Source organism: Oncorhynchus mykiss, chromosome 6, assembly GCF_013265735.2.
Source record: "Oncorhynchus mykiss isolate Arlee chromosome 6, USDA_OmykA_1.1, whole genome shotgun sequence".
NCBI lineage: Eukaryota > Metazoa > Chordata > Actinopteri > Salmoniformes > Salmonidae > Oncorhynchus > Oncorhynchus mykiss.
Genome location: NC_048570.1, coordinates 56,672,554 through 56,688,986, shown reverse-complemented (window position 1 = coordinate 56,688,986; position 16,433 = coordinate 56,672,554). Strand labels below are relative to the sequence as shown.

Below are 16,433 nucleotides of genomic sequence, written 5' to 3'. Positions count from 1 at the left end.
GTTAGATTGGGTTCAAGTCTGGGCTCTGGCTGGGCCACTCAAGGACATTCAGAGTCTTGTCCCAAAGCCACTCTTGTGTTGTCTTGGCTGTAAGCTAAGGGTCACTGTCCTGTTGGAATGTCAACCTTCGCCCCAGTCTGAGGTCCTGAGCGCTCTCATCAAGGATCTCTCTGTACTTTCTCCCGTTCATCTTTCTCTCGATTTTGACTGGTCTGCCAGTCCCTGCCACTGATAAACATCCTCACAGCATGATGCTGCCACCACCATGCTTCACCGTAGGGATGGTGCCAGGTTTCCTCCAGACGTGACGCTTGCATTCAGGCCAAAGAGTTCAATCTTGGTTTCATCAGACCAGAGAATCTTGGTTTCTCATGGTCTGAGAGTCTTTAGGTGCCTTTTGGCAAACTCCAAGCGGGCTGTCATGTGCCTTTTACTGAGGAGTGGCTTCCGTCTGGCCACTCTAGTATAAAGACCTGATTGGTGGAGTGCTGCAGAGATGGTTGTCCTTCTGGAAGATTCTCCCATCTCCATAAAGGAACTCTCCTTCAGAGTGACCATCGGGTTCTTGGTCACCTCCCTGACCAAGGCCCTTCTCCACCAATTGCTCAGTTTGTCCTGGTGGCCAGCTCTAGAAAGAGTCTTGGTGGTTCCAAACTTCATCCATTTAAGAATGATGGAGGCCACAGTTGATTTTGAGATGGGTCTGTTACTTGAACTCTGAAGCATTTATTTGGGCTGCAATTTCTGAGGCTGGTAACTCTCCTGAACTTATCTTATGCAGCAGAGGTATTCCTTTCCTGTGGCGGCCCTCATGAGAGCCAGTTTCATTATAGCGCTTGATGGTTTTTCCGACTGCACTTGAAGAAACATTTAAAGTTATTGAAATGATCCGGATTGACTAACCTTCATGTCTTAAAAGTAATGATTGGCTCGTTTCCCTTTGCTTATTTGAGCTGTTCTTGCCATAATATGGACTTGTCTGTTAAAAAATAGGGATATCTTCTGTATACCACCCCTAGCTTGTCACAACACACCTGATTGGCTCAAATGCATTAAGAAATAAATTCCACAAACCCTGGAATGAGTAGGTCTGTCCAAACATTTGGCTGGCACTGTATATTTTAAAAAATATATGTTTTCCTTTATTATTTTATCTTAACCTTACCACCCCTCCCCTTTCTTTGTTTTTAATCCCATCCTTCAGCTACCCTCAACCCCTCCCTCTACGGTATCTCTAAAGATGATCCAGTTAGATTTTTATTTGCCATATATTTTGAACTGCGCTGCATCACAAAAGTTCTGAACCGATATACATTTTACGGACACAAGCTTTAGGAATGTTGCCAGTTATCCATCCATAGGATATAGATAGAGCATTTGTCATTTTAGGGAACTATCTCATTAACAAATGTGTAATGAGCATTAATTAACATATTTGATGATGTGATTAGAAAGAAGGAAGAGTATTATCTTTATGTAATAATAAATGTCTGTACTTTTCTATTGAAATTGAAATAATCTGTACATTCTGAACCCAGATTGACATTTCAGAGTCATAAAGTTGTACTGTATCTGCAAATGCACCCCCCTAAAGCGAGAGCTGCATGTAGCCACGTGCGCACATTTGTGTCACAACCGGATGTGACCAGGAGTCACATAGGGCGGCGCACAATTGACACCGGCGTCGTCTGGGTTAGGGGAGGGTTTGGCCATGGGGGGGGGGGGGGCTTTACTTGTCTCATTGCGCTCTAGTGACACCTTGTGGCGGGCCGGGCGCTTGCAGGCTGACTACGTTCGTCAATTGTTTCCTCCGACACGTTGGTGAAGCTGGCTTCCGGGTAAAGCGGGCGGGTGTTATGAAGCACGGTTTGGTGGGTCATGTTTCGGAGGATGCATGACTCGACCTTTGCCTCTCCCGAGCCCGTTGGGGTGTTGCAGCGATGAGACAAGATTGAAATTGGGAAGAGTAAAAAAATAAAAGGGTGCAGTGTTGTATTTTGAGACAGGCTTGAATAAGCTAAGTAGCCAATCGGCAGAGGGTAGCATAATTTGTCTAATTCTCTAGAATAATGATATGAGAATAATAATTAATTTGATTTTGTAAAGTGCATCTATCAACACAACAAAATGTTCAGTCACCTCCTTGTGGATTAACAGGTTAATGTCAAGCCCTGCATGTTTGTTTCAAAAGTCTCATGGAACACCACACATTGGCTGTAGGCTGATCTTTCATAACATAAAATGTTATGTGATGCATTTTCTCCATAGTTATTTATGGTAGGCCACTCTGGTAGGCCTACCTTATGATCAATTTGCCAGAGTAGCCTACTTGGCTGCTGTTAAAACAGTAAATTAAAGCAGGTACAGCGTCAGTGTTCACAGTAAAGTCGCGCCGGAAGTTGCACGGAACTTTCACAAGGTTCAACTTTGCACTCTGCAGACCTGAAATTTGCTCAGTGACAGAAAACATTTGAGGGAACATTGGTCCCAAGTTCTAGAAGGTGCAATTTTGACATTTGGTAGTGCATCAACAGTTTTCCTCTTGTTATGTTTGTCACTGTCAGTGACTGACATAACAATTAGCCCATGTCAACTAACATTTTATAGATTGCTAGGTAAATTAATCTAGCTAGGTATCTAAACCTTGTAGTAATCATGGCCAAATTACTGACTGGGCATGCAAGGCATGCATACTCAGATACGTGTAGCATATTAACATGGCATAAGTCATGGCAAAATGGGTAGAATTGCAGTAAATTTGCTTTAAAACTGTAACATTCTATCTTCATCCCATGGCAAATGTGTAAAACTGCATTAAATTTGCTTAAAACTGCAATGTTTTCTCTCCACCCCTTTGCAAAATGTGTAGAATTTCAGCAATTTTTCTTTAAAATTGCAACGTTTTCTCTCCGCCCATGGCAAAAATATGTAAAATTGCATTCAATGTATTTTAAAACAACTAAATATTCTCTCTGGCCCATGTAACAATGCAACATTATCTCTACGCCCCATGGTAAAATGTGAATAATTGCAGGACATAAACATTAAAACTGAATTTTTTTCTCTCCACCACCAAGAGGTAGGCCATTAACATGTTTCTCCTGCAAGGTCAGGAGGCCCCCAACCAAATCTCGCTTATGGCCCCCAAAATGATAGAGGCCTGGCTAAATGTTGCTGAAACATTTGTGTTTGTAAACTGAGTGACTCTTAGGAAATGTACAGTTGAAGTCGTAAGTTTACATACACCTTGGCCAAATACATTTAAACTCCTGACAATTCCTCCTGACAATTCTTGACATTTAATCCTTGTAAAAATTCCCTGTCTTAGGTCAGTTAGGATCACCACTTTATTTTAAGAATGTTTAAATGATTTAACTTGGGTCAAACATTTCAGGTAGCCTTCCACAAGCTTCCCACAATAAGTTGGGTGAATTTTGGCCCATTCGTCCTGACAGAACTAGTGTAACTGAGTCAGGTTTGTAGGCCTCGTTGTTCGCCCACGCTTTTTCAGTTCCACAAATGTTCTATAGGATTGAGATCAGGGCTTTGTTATGGCCACTACAATACCTTGACTTTGTTGTTCTTAAGCCGTTTTGTCCATTTGGAAAACCATTTGCGACCAAGCTTTAACTTCCTGTCTGATGTCTTGAGATGTTGCTTCAATATATCCACGTAATTTTCCTCCCTCATGATGCCATATAAGTGCACCAGTCCCTTCTGCAGCAAAGGACCCCCACAACATGATGCTGCCACCCCTGTGATTCACGGTTGGGATGGTGTTCTTCGGCAAGCCTCCCCCTTTTTCCTCCAAACATAATGATGGTCATTATGGCCAAACAGTTCTATTTTTGTTTCATCAGACCAGAGGACATTTCTCCAAAAAGTATGATCTTTACGGTTTGCAACTGCACATCGGGATAGTCTGGCTTTTTTATGGCGGTTTTGGAGCAGTGGCTTCTTCCTTGTTTCAGGTTATGTCGATATAGGACTCATTTTACTGTGGATACAGATACTTTTGTACCTCTTTCATCCGGTATCTTCACACGGTTCTTTGCAGTTGTTCTGGGATTGATTTGCACTTTTCGCACCAAAGTACGTTCATCTCTAGGAGACAGAACACGTCTCCTTCCTGAGCGGTATGACGGCCGCATGGTCAAATGGTGTTTATACTTGCGTACTATTTTTTGTACTGATGTACGTGGTACCTTCAGGCATTTCGAAATTGCTCCCAAGGATGAACTAGACTTGTGGAGGTCTACAATTTTATTTCTGAGGTCTTGGCTGATTTCTTTAGATTTTCTCATTATGTCAAGCAAAGAGGCACTGAGTTTGAAGGTAGGCCTTGAAATACATCCCCAGGCTCACCTCCAATTGACTCAAATGATGTCAATTAGCCTATCAGAAGCTTCTAAAGCCATGACATAATTTTCTGGAATTTTCCAAGCTGTTTAAAGGCACAGTCAACTTAGTGTATGTAAACTTCTGGAATTGGGATACATTGAATTATAAGTGAAATAATATGTCTGTAAACAATTATTGGAAAATGTTCTTGTGTCATGCACAAAGTAGATGTCCTAAACTGCTTGCCAAAAATATAGTTTGTTATGGTTGAAAAACAAGTTTTAATGACTCCAACCTAAGTGTATGTAAACTTCCGTCTTCAACTGTAACTGCCACTGAGCCATATGAACTCTGTGATACCTGTCCACGAAAGCAAAGACGATGGGGCAGTCACAACAAAATGAAATACTATTTGCCAGGACCCACACTGGAGGGTAGAAACAGAGATTGAGGTGTATGTCTTTATATTATCTGTGGTAGTTGAGCCAAAGTACAGCACTGTAGGTGTAACAAGTAAAGTAGATCTGTTCAAAGGGAAATGTTGGATTCTACTTTCATCCAACAATGAAAGGATACAAGTTGTGAGAGACCTGGATCCCACCACTGTATATTGGATATTTGTCTTTGAAATGATCACGCTGGCTCTAATGCTGTCCTTGTATGACTTTGACGCATGAATGCATGGACACGCACAGTGAAAATTGTTTTAATCTATAGCAAAATAGTTATTTTCATCTCATGCATTTTCAATTAGACCAGCTTGTTTGTTCAGGCCTTATGAAGTTAGGATGAAAATGATCTGTTTAGCTAACTCTGGCACATTTACATAGATGTACACTGACATTTTAATTCATGTGCACTGTCCCAGTCACATAAATAAATACATTGAAGTTTGTGTTTCTTTGTCTCACAACAGATTGGCGGGGATTGCTTCCAAAACCAGACGGAGACAGAATCCTCTCCCGACAGTAAAAAGCTGCTTGAACAGCAGGTTAGCGTTTAAATGTTTATGTACATAACATAATACCCATTCTACAAGGTGCCTCTTGCATTTCTCCCCATGTGAATTTTCTAATTTCTCTTGTGACAATAGCACTGTGTGGGATATTATGGTGAAATTAATACATTGCATGTACATACATATGGTTACAGCAAATGCCACCACAATCTACTGAACCTTGATATTGATTGCAATGCACTCTGCCAAACTAATCCGTAGCCTGGCTCGCTCAATCATAAGGAAGCAGTGTCAACCCTGTTTGGATGTGGCAGATGGTATAGCGACACAGATCCCATTGCAATGTAGTGTAACACTGTGTAACTGAGCTGCTGCCATGCATTTTAAGTAAGATTTCTCCATCCCTGTCATGCTTAAATAGGATCTGCTACCATCGATTCTGTAACCGTTTTCAGAGGAAATGGCTATACCTATACCTTACCTACAGTATGATCTCTGTTAAACCACCCACATTCAAACTAGTGTTTATTCTTAACCTCATTCTTAACCTTATGCGTCTTTCCAAGGTCCCTGATAAAAGAGATTATGTTACAATAGAGACTAACCTGGGACGGGAAAAGGTTAAATAGAATGAACGTGACAATATTATTAGGTCACAGGCAAGCTTTGGAAAAGCGAAGGCCCAGTGCTTTCTCCCTCCTGTGGTCATTGTCAGATTGACTAATACAAATGGAGAGGTGCTCACAAAGGGGCTGATCCCTCACTGATAGGGCCATGTGGTAGCCAGCCACCCAGAACATGTGATACTAAACAGCCTGACTGAGGGAGACAAAGGAGACTTAAGTCACCCTAAATTCCACTGCCATGATGGGTAGTCACCATTCAAAAAGACTGAGAATAACAACAATTTAGTATTTTTTTCTTAAATGTATATTTCTTTCAGGGTGTGTTTTGCTTGATAGACTGATTTTAGTTTGTTCGTCACTAAAGCTGACAGGATAAATGTAGCCTAAAGATCTTAATTTGGCTGAGATGGCTGAGATGGCGCTGCAGTGGATAGCTGCCGTCTTATGAGCTCCTGACTAATTCTGCTATTTTATGTGTTTTTTAATGCTGATCTTAAATTTCTTTGCCATAATTTCCTATGACTGAAAACAGCTTCTGGAAACAGAACAGCAGTTACTAACCTGCTCGAATTCAATAAGTCAGCAGCTCTGGATGTTATGTTTACCCCAGACCAGGCCCTGATCATCCAGGTCTTGAAAAGAGGAAGCGGAGGCGAAAGAGAGGTAAGCGAGGTGGCATCATAATTAAACTACCTCGGCGAGCATCTAGACTGCCATGCCCCCTGTTTTGTTGGCCAATGTACAATCACTAGAGACCAAACTGGAAGAGCTCCATTCAAGACTATCCTATGCTATGTTTCTCAGAGCTGGATGTGTCTGAACAAGGACACATCCAGAGGCGGCGCTTCTCATGGCCAGTGATTTTAATGCAGGGAAACTGAAATCCGTCTTACCTAGTTTTTTACCAGCATGTCACCTGTGCAACTAGAGGCAACAAAACGAAATCACCTTTACTACACACACAGAAACGCACTAAAGGCCCTCCCTTTGGCAAATCTGACGATAAAGCTATCCTCCTGATTCCTGCTTACCAGCAAAAACTGTAACCGGAAGTACCAGTGGCACGCTCAATACGGAAGTTGTCCGATGAAGAGGATGCTAAGCTACAGGACTGTTTCGCACACACAAACTTTAATATGTTCCTGTCACGTTCTGACATGAGTTTATTTTTATGTCTTTGTGTTAGGCTGGTCAGGGCGTGAGTTGGGGTGGGTAGTCTATGTTCTTTTTTCTATGTTATATTTCTATGTCTTGGCCTGGTATGGTTCTCAATCAGGGACAACTGTCAATCATTGCCTCTGATTGAGAACCATACTTAGGTACCCTTTTCCCCCACCTGTTTTGTAGGAAGTTAACTTTGTCTTTGTTCAGGGCACATAGCCCAAAGCTTCACGGTTTGGTTTTTGTTCTTCGTTTTTTCGGCGTCATTTTTTGAATAAAGAAAAAATATACGCTTACCATGCTGCACCTTGGTCCAGTCCTTCACCCAGCCGTGACAGTTCCGGGATTCATCCGATAACATTGAGGAATTTACCACATCAGTCACCGGCTTCATTAATAAGTGCATCGACGAATTCGTCCCCACAGTGACCATACGTACATATCCCAACCAAAAGCCATGGATTACAGGCAACATCCTCACTGAGCTAAAGGCTAGAGCTGCCACTTTCAAGGAGCGGGACACTAATCAGGACGCTTATAAGAAATCCTGCTACAATCACTGACGAGCCATCAAACAGGCAAATTGTCAATAAAAGACTAAGATCTAATTCCACTACGCCGGATCTGATGCTCATCGGATGTGGCAGGGCTTGCAAACTACCACAGATTACAAAAAGAAACCCAGCCATGAGCTGCCCAGTGACTTGAGCATACCAGATGAGCAAAATGCCTTCTACGCTCGCTTTGAGGTAAGCAACACTGAACCATGCATGAGAGCAACAGCAGTTCCAGATGACTCTCTGATCTCGCTCACCGTAGCCAATGTGTGTTAAACAGGTTAACAATCACCAAGGCTGCGGGACCAGACAGATTACCAGGACACGTACTCTGAGCATACACTGACCAGCTGGCAGGTGTCTTCACTGACATTTTCAACATCTCCCTGACCAGTTCTGTAATACCTACAGTACATGTTTCAAGCAGAACACCATAGTCCAGGTGCCCAAGAATGCCAAGGTAACCCGTAGCACTCACATATGTAGTCATGAAATGCTTTGAAAGGCTGGTCATAGCTCACGTCAACACCATCATCCCACTCCAATTCGCATACCGCCCCAACAGATCCGCAGATGACGCAATCTTTATTGCACTCCACACTGCCCTCTCCAACCTTAACAAGAGGAACATTTATGTGAGAATGCTGTTCATTGACTACAGCACAGCGTTCAACACCATAGTGCCCTCTAAGCTCATCACTAAGCTCAGGACCCTGGGACTGAATACTGACGGGCCACACCTCAGGTGTAGTGTAGGCAACAACACATCCGCCACGCTGATCCTTAACATGGGGGCCCATCAGGGGTGCTGATGGCATGACGTTGGTAGGCCTGATCATCAACAACGATGAGACCGCCTATAGAGAGGAGGTCAGAGGCCTGGCAGTGTGGTCAGCAAGACAAAGTAACTGATCGTGGACTACAGGAAATGGAGGTCCAAGCACGCCCCCCCCCCCCCCCCCCCCCCCCCCCATCTACATCAGCAAGGATGTAGTGGAGTGGGTTTAGAGCTTCAAGTTCCTCGGTGTCCACATCACTAAGGAATTAACATGGTCCACACACACCAACACAGTCGTAAAGAAGGCATGTATGCCTCTTCCCCCACAGGAGGCTGAAAAGATTTGTCATCGGCCTTCAGATCCTCAAAAGGTTCTACAGTGCACCATTAAGAGAATCTTGACTGGCTGTATCACGGATTGGTATGGCAGCTGCTTGGCATCCGACCGCAAGGTGTTATAGAAGGTAGCGCGTACGGCCCAGTACATCACTGGGGCCGAGCTTCCTGCCATCCAGGACCTCTATACCAGGCAGTCAGAGGAAAGCCCTAAAAATTGTCAAAGACTCCAGCCACCCAAGTCAGACTGTTCTCTCTGCTACCGCACAGCAAGCGGTACCGAATCGCCAAGTATGGAACCATCAGGACCCTGAACAGTTTCTACCCCCAAGCCATGAGACTACTAAATAGTCAACCAAATAGCTACACAGACTACCCATATCTACATTGACCCTCTTTGCACTAACTCTTTAGACTCATCACATACAGTACGCTGCTGCTACTGTTTATTATCTATCCTGTTGCCTAGTCATTTTACACCTACCTATATGTACATACATATGTACATCGACTCGGTTCTGGTACCCTGTGTATATAGCTAAATTATCTTTACTCCTTATTTATTCTTTGTGTTATTATTTTTATAGATTTTTCTCTCGCATTGTTGGGAAGGGCCCTTAAGTAAACATTTCACTGTTAGTCTACACCTGTTGTTTACAAAGCATGTGACAAATAGCATTTTATTTGATTTAATTTTAGCCAGTTTGCTACAGCAGGAAAATAATCCTGCAGCAACAGGAAACGTGAATTATTGTGTGGATTAAAAGGAATGGACATTTTTGTAGTGGTTGATGCATGTTTCGTAAGGGAAAATCAAGCCTGAAATTTCAAATAGTAAATTACAAACTTCAGAACCCTTTTTAAACCTCAAATACACTGCAACAGAGTGATCAAATTAAGATCCTACATCTGTACAGGTATCTGTTGATTGTTTTTAATCAGCTTTACTTCAGGCAATGAAAGGCTTGGCCACTGACAGAGAGTGTGATTTTTTATTTTAACCTTTAACTAGTATCTGTTGTTTGTTTGTATTGGCTTTACTTCAGGCAATGAAAGGCTAGGCCGCTGACAGTGTGATATTTAACCTTTTAACCTTTCTTTAACTAGGCAAGTCAATTAAGAATAAATAATTTTTACAATGAGGGCCTAGGAACAGTTGGTTAACTGCCTTGTTCAGGGGCAGAACGACAGATTTTTACCTTGTCAGCTCGGGCATTCGATATAGCAACCTTTCGGTTACTGGCCCAACGCCATGCAGAACTCGGCAAGCCTCAAGGCATCTAGGAATGTGACATTGGTTAACACTAAACAGGTGCTAGCTGACTTTATTTCATTCCAATTCATCATATCATCTTTATAGAGCTTCTGCCTATGCGGTCTGACAAAATCAAAATGTTATTAGTTCCCAAAGTAAATAAGGAATACTTAGATAATGTATTTTCAGGTACAGATACCTCGCAAAGGAACTGCTCTCTATCCCTCTACATCATGCATTCTTCTCTCTGTCTCCGTGCCCACAGAGACCGGGCAAGTAGGAGCGCAATAGATTATGGTCATTGTAGTTAATTACCACATTTTCTACGCTAAAACTATGTTGAATATAGGCCTGTTGGAAACTACAACCCCCTACTACATTGCACACTTTGGGCTTGATCTAATTAATCTCTAGAGAAACTGCGCATTCAGCTCAGAAAAAAAACATAATGAAATGGAATTCAAATAATTGAACTGATGTTGGTCAATTAGTTTTTTTTTCTAATACGTTTTGGTTAATGCTCAGATCTAGTAATTATATCAATATTTGCGAATTAAAGAGTTTCAGCCACCATTTCTCACATAATTAATTGAACCGACGCAAAAAGATCCCACCATGTCAAACTAACAAATTATTGGTCGGCATTTATAAAATTGTATCCTGTTTCTATCACAGCTGTCATGATTTTTTTTATATGGTTTGACTTTACTTGCATAAAAACTGTGGATGGAAACGTAGTTATAAATCACACAATCATTTACTTACAGCAGCTTTTCATCTTCAAGTTAAAAAAATAAATAAATTGATTGCAGCATTTGTTAAGTAATACTGCTGTATTGTTAGTACTGCTGTCATTAAACCTGTATTGTTTCTGCACAGTAGCCCGTTGTTTCACTGTTACTCTGCCACTGTTGTTAATGAGCTATACATTCTTGTCTTTTGTATTGTCAACAGCAAAGGACCGCAGCGCAGATTGGAAAATCTAATGCAAAGCCTTCCGATGACAGGGAGGATGTAGAGGGAGGCAGCAAAAACACAAAACTACACAAAAACAACTGAATGGATGGGATATCAATGGAGATGCATAAAATCTGGAGATCTTTTTCAGAGCACATACTTGTGCGCGCACACACACACACACACACACACACACACACACACACACACACACACACACACATACATATATATATATATACACACACACACACACACACACACACACACACACACACACACACACACACACACACACACAGTTTGCAGACGAGACACAGGAATTGTTGGATGAAAACAAACTTCTCAACCGTGAAATTTTGAACTTTCTCGATTGAAAACCTGCATAATAAAATGGCATGCATTCTAGACTTCTTTTAAAGGTAGCAATGGCACTGGTAACTTGTTTTAAGATTGTTCATAGTTTTTTTTTTCAGAGCGAGGACACTACTTTCTACAGTAAATGTGTGTTATTTCTAAATAAATCCCTTTGCACTGGTAAGGTCATGATATTCTGGTATATAAGTACTCCCATTATCAAAAACTGCTGTAACACCAAACTTACAAATATGGTTTGTCAGTCATTGTAGCAAGGTTAATTTACTCTCTCCTCCATATTTTGAACTATATCGGCTCTCAAGTTGGCTGGCCAACTTCTTTCAACATGTAATATTTCAGAGCTCTTTCTGCCTTTAACATGCTAGAGGTGAAGAGCCAAAGACTCACAATGAGTCGTCTCCCTGAGAATGTGCCATGCACTGAGTAGTTACTCCTAGCTACATTTACTTGTGTTATTTGACCTTTCTGTGTTCTTTCAATAAACTGTGATTTTCAGTAAATGTGTGAAGATTAAATGGATATTTGTGGAGAAAATGAATCGACTGGTCTATTTTTAACCTATAGAAGGAAGAAGAACTATTTACAAAATGTAGACCGTATGTAGACCGTAAGTAAAAATGTATCACACCCTTGTGAGTACAATGTAATTGCAGCGCAGGTAGCCTGAAGTGTAAGGGGAGAATCAAGCAATATATTTCAGTTTGCTAGCCAATCTATTGTGTACAAATTACATGTGTTAATTACATAAAATTCAATTAGCCATCACAGTAGTTACTATATCATGTTTTTTAGGCCAATGGTATTTATAATGTTATGGCATAAGGTCAATGAAATGTAAAATAGGACCTGAAGAAAATACTGCAACTGATATTTTTTTGTGTTTTGTGTGAGGTTCATACAAACAAAAAACCTTAGCCATTAAAGCAAATACTTACTCTTTTGTTGCTGAACATCAAATAAATGCCATTTATTCAAGTTTTGTTCATTCCAACATTGACAATTGCATACTAATTCAATATGGAAGAAATCTCAAAGGAGGACAGAAAATAATTCTTCCAGACTTTATAAAGGAGCAGAGTTAAAAAGAAAAGTCAAGTATTTAATCAGTCTTGGGGTGATTTTTTTTTTTTTTTTAGCAAGGCTATGTTTGGCTGGTTAATATAACCGGAACGTAATGATTCATAAACATATTGCTTATAATATGCTAATACCGCTACCATTATAGGGCTACCATCATCGTCTTTTTTAGCATATCCATGACCAATGGCATTAGCAACAACATGCGCCAGATACCCTATTTTACTTTCTCAAATTAATACAAACAAGACAGCAAGGAATCTAGAGCTGTTAATCATTAGGGACCCATTTAAATATACTTTTGGGGGGCTAATTTTAAAACAAAGTGAACAAATTGTGGGGAGTCTCTTGTTGACATGATACAACAGCAGTCACAGTCTGTTATGAATGTATGTGTGTCACTTTAAAAGAAGGAGAATGATACACAACAGATGTGTTACGAATGTCAAAAGGTGTGTAATTTTAAATGATAGCAAAGCTTAGCTTTTTTCATATTACACACCTTTATAAAGCAACCTATATATTTCAATATCGGTGTCATGAACCACTGTGTAATTTAGGGGTGGGTCCCGAAGACATTTTAAATCGGCTTACTGCTGATGAGGACTGTCAATTGACGATGATGAGGACTGTCAAAGGTAATAAAGAAAATATATGAATCATTCAAATGGCAATGACATTAACAATTATGATACATAAGTACAGTGCCTTGCGAAAGTATTCGGACCCCCTTGAACTTTGCGACCTTTTGCCACATTTCAGGCATCTAACATAAAGATATAAAACTGTATTTTTTTGTGAAGAATCAACAACAAGTGGGACACAATCATGAAGTGGAACGACATTTATTGGATATTTCAAACTTTTTTAACAAATCAAAAACTGAAGAATTGGGCGTGCAAAATTATTCAGCCCCCTTAAGTTAATACTTTGTAGCGCCACCTTTTGCTGCGATTACAGCTGTAAGTCGCTTGGGGTATGTCTCTATCAGTTTTGCACATCGAGAGACTGAAATGTTTTCCCATTCCTCCTTGAAAAACAGCTCGAGCTCAGTGAGGTTGGATGGAGAGCATTTGTGAACAGCAGTTTTCAGTTCTTTCCACAGATTCTCGATTGGATTCAGGTCTGGACTTTGACTTGGCCATTCTAACACCTGGATATGTTTATTTTTGAACCATTCCATTGTAGATTTTGCTTTATGTTTTGGATCATTTTCTTGTTGGAAGACAAATCTCTGTCCCAGTCTCAGGTCTTTTGCAGTCTCCATCAGGTTTTCTTCCAGAATGGTCCTGTATTTGGCTCCATCCATCTTCCCATCAATTTTAACCATCTTCCCTGTCCCTGCTGAAGAAAAGCAGGCCCAAACCATGATGCTGCCACCACCATGTTTGACAGTGGGGATGGTGTGTTCAGGGTGATGAGCTGTGTTGCTTTTACGCCAAACATAACGTTTTGCATTTTTGCCAAAAAGTTCCATTTTGGTTTCATCTGACCAGAGCACCTTCTTCCACATGTTTGGTGTGTCTCCCAGGTGGCTTGTGGCAAACTTTAAACAACACTTTTTATGGATATCTTTAAGAAATGGCTTTCTTCTTGCCACTCTTCCATAAAGGCCAGATTTGTGCAATATACAACTGATTGTTGTCCTATGGACAGAGTCTCCCACCTCAGCTGTAGATCTCTGCAGTTCATCCAGAGTGATCATGGGCCTCTTGGCTGCATCTCTGATCAGTCTTCTCCTTGTATGAGCTGAAAGTTTAGAGGGACGGCCAGGTCTTGGTAGATTTGCAGTGGTCTGATACTCCTTCCATTTCAATATTATCGCTTGCACAGTGCTCCTTGGGATGTTTAAAGCTTGGGAAATCTTTTTGTATCCAAATCCGGCTTTAAACTTCTTCACAACAGTATCTCGGACCTGCCTGGTGTGTTACTTGTTCTTCATGATGCTCTCTGCGCTTTTTACGGACCTCTGAGTCTATCACAGTGCAGGTGCATTTATACGGAGACTTGATTACACACAGGTGGATTGTATTTATTATCATTAGTCATTTAGGTCAACATTGGATCATTCAGAGATCCTCACTGAACTTCTGGAGAGAGTTTGCTGCACTGAAAGTAAAGGGGCTGAATAATTTTGCACGCCCAATTTTTCAGTTTTTGATTTGTTAAAAAAGTTTGAAATATCCAATAAATGTCGTTCCACTTCATGATTGTGTCCCACTTGTTGTTGATTCTTCACAAAAAAATACACTTTTATATCTTTATGTTTGATGCCTGAAATGTGGCAAAAGGTCGCAAAGTTCAAGGGGGCCGAATACTTTCGCAAGGCACTGTATGTATGTGTTACAGGCTTTGCTTTTTTTTCTTGATTTTGAGGTTGGTTCTGTTTTGGTGTGGCGCGCGCACTAATTAGAATTATCCTCTTTGGTCAGGATATGGTTCACCTGTCATCTCGTTAGTCAGGTGTTTCATATGTTCTGGCCCAGCTGATATTTAAGACCTGCTGGGCCAGTGCATATATTGGCAAAAGATGTTGGGAGAGCAATCACTTCACGTTGGATCTTCCACTTTAGGTTATTGAACAAAGCCTTTGCTTCTGTGTTTTCTCCTGCTTGGGTTTGTTTCACGTTTATTTTTACTCCCTAACCCAGGGTTTCCCAAACTCGGTATTGCCCTAGCACTACACAGCTGATTCAAATAATCAAAGCTTGATGATGAGTTATTTGAATCAGCTGTGTAGTGCTAGTGCAGAAAAACTAAACGTGCACCCAGGGAGGGCCCCCAAGACACCCAGGGAGGGCCCCCTGCCCTAACCTGTGGATCTTTTAAGACCTAACTGGAGTTGCTTTGCCAGCACTCAGTAGACCCCCCCCCCATGGATGCCTTTCGGAACCCATTTGTTTCGGAACCCCCTGTTTCATTTTGGTTATCAGTAACTTATTGGTTAGTTCGTAATAGTATGTATGTAAGTAAGTATATAGTTAGTTAGTTGTAAGTAATTGTGGTACTGGACACAGTAGGCCTACTGTATGACATGGATATCTTTTTTTAATATTTGTTTTTTTAATCCCTTCCCTGTGACATTTGGTACAGTCAGCAGGATCTGAGGGTGTCCGAGGAGGAAAATATGGGAAGACAGGTGTCATGTGTCTTTTTGGCCCTCTAATCCTTCTTTGTGGCAAGTTATAGCATATCCTACTAGTCTAGTGGAGAGCTTTCCAACAAAGCAACAAGGTCCTTTCCCAATGATTTGATTGGACAATGATGGATTCCATGAGTGCTTAGGGCAAAGGCAGTGCTGGTGTAACTATGTAGCTTCTAAGGAAACAATAGTTGCAACCCATACGTCATGCAATGAGATGCTAAACAAAAGTAGCACATTCAGATTTTATTTTTGGGTCGTCCAATACCTATGCACTAACGTGGTAGTTACATAAGATTGTTACATACTGTACCATAGTACATGTTGTTCCTGTTTCCAGCATCCACAATAAGAGTGATTTTCAAAAAAGCTCACCATTGAGATTGAACATTGAGTGATCTAAAATGCCCCGTTCTGGTTCTAACATATTTTGTCCTGATTTTGTCCACATTCTGATTGTGACCACATTTTCAGACAGGTGTAGACAATTAAAAGACCCTTTGTGGTCTGATTGTGATCAGGTCTTGACCACCCCCCGGAGGAAGTCAGGCACGCATTGTGTCTTTTACAAGTGTAGACGGATCTGGACAGTGAAACCTTTTAAAATCATCTTTATCCCACCTGCTTAAATCTTTGACAGGTGGCACCATTGCCTTATGGCATCAATATGTGTCTTCAAATTAATAAATAATATTATTTTGAAAGAATAGATGTCAAATAATTTGCATACAGGGAGGGAACAGGAAATGTGGTCACAATACAGACCCAGTGGACGGATATGAGCCACGTGTCGACATATTTCTTAAACTGTGGGTACAATCAGAATGAGGGCAAGATCAGGACAAAGGACATATAAACAAGGCTTTG

The 16,433-nt window shown here is 41.1% G+C and overlaps 1 protein-coding gene across 1 annotated transcript in view; it reads left to right on the top strand.

The window, feature by feature from the left end:
* LOC110526185 (leucine zipper protein 2) overlaps window positions 1-11,885 on the top strand; it is a 192,754-nt gene extending 180,869 nt beyond the window's left edge. The window contains exons 11-12 of the mRNA XM_021606898.2: window positions 5,258-5,332; window positions 10,967-11,885. Of these exons, the coding sequence (XP_021462573.2) occupies window positions 5,258-5,332; window positions 10,967-11,071 (180 nt within the window). The 3' untranslated portion in view covers window positions 11,072-11,885. The remainder of the gene's footprint in view (window positions 1-5,257; window positions 5,333-10,966) is intronic.
* The last annotated feature ends 4,548 nt before the right edge of the window (window positions 11,886-16,433 follow it).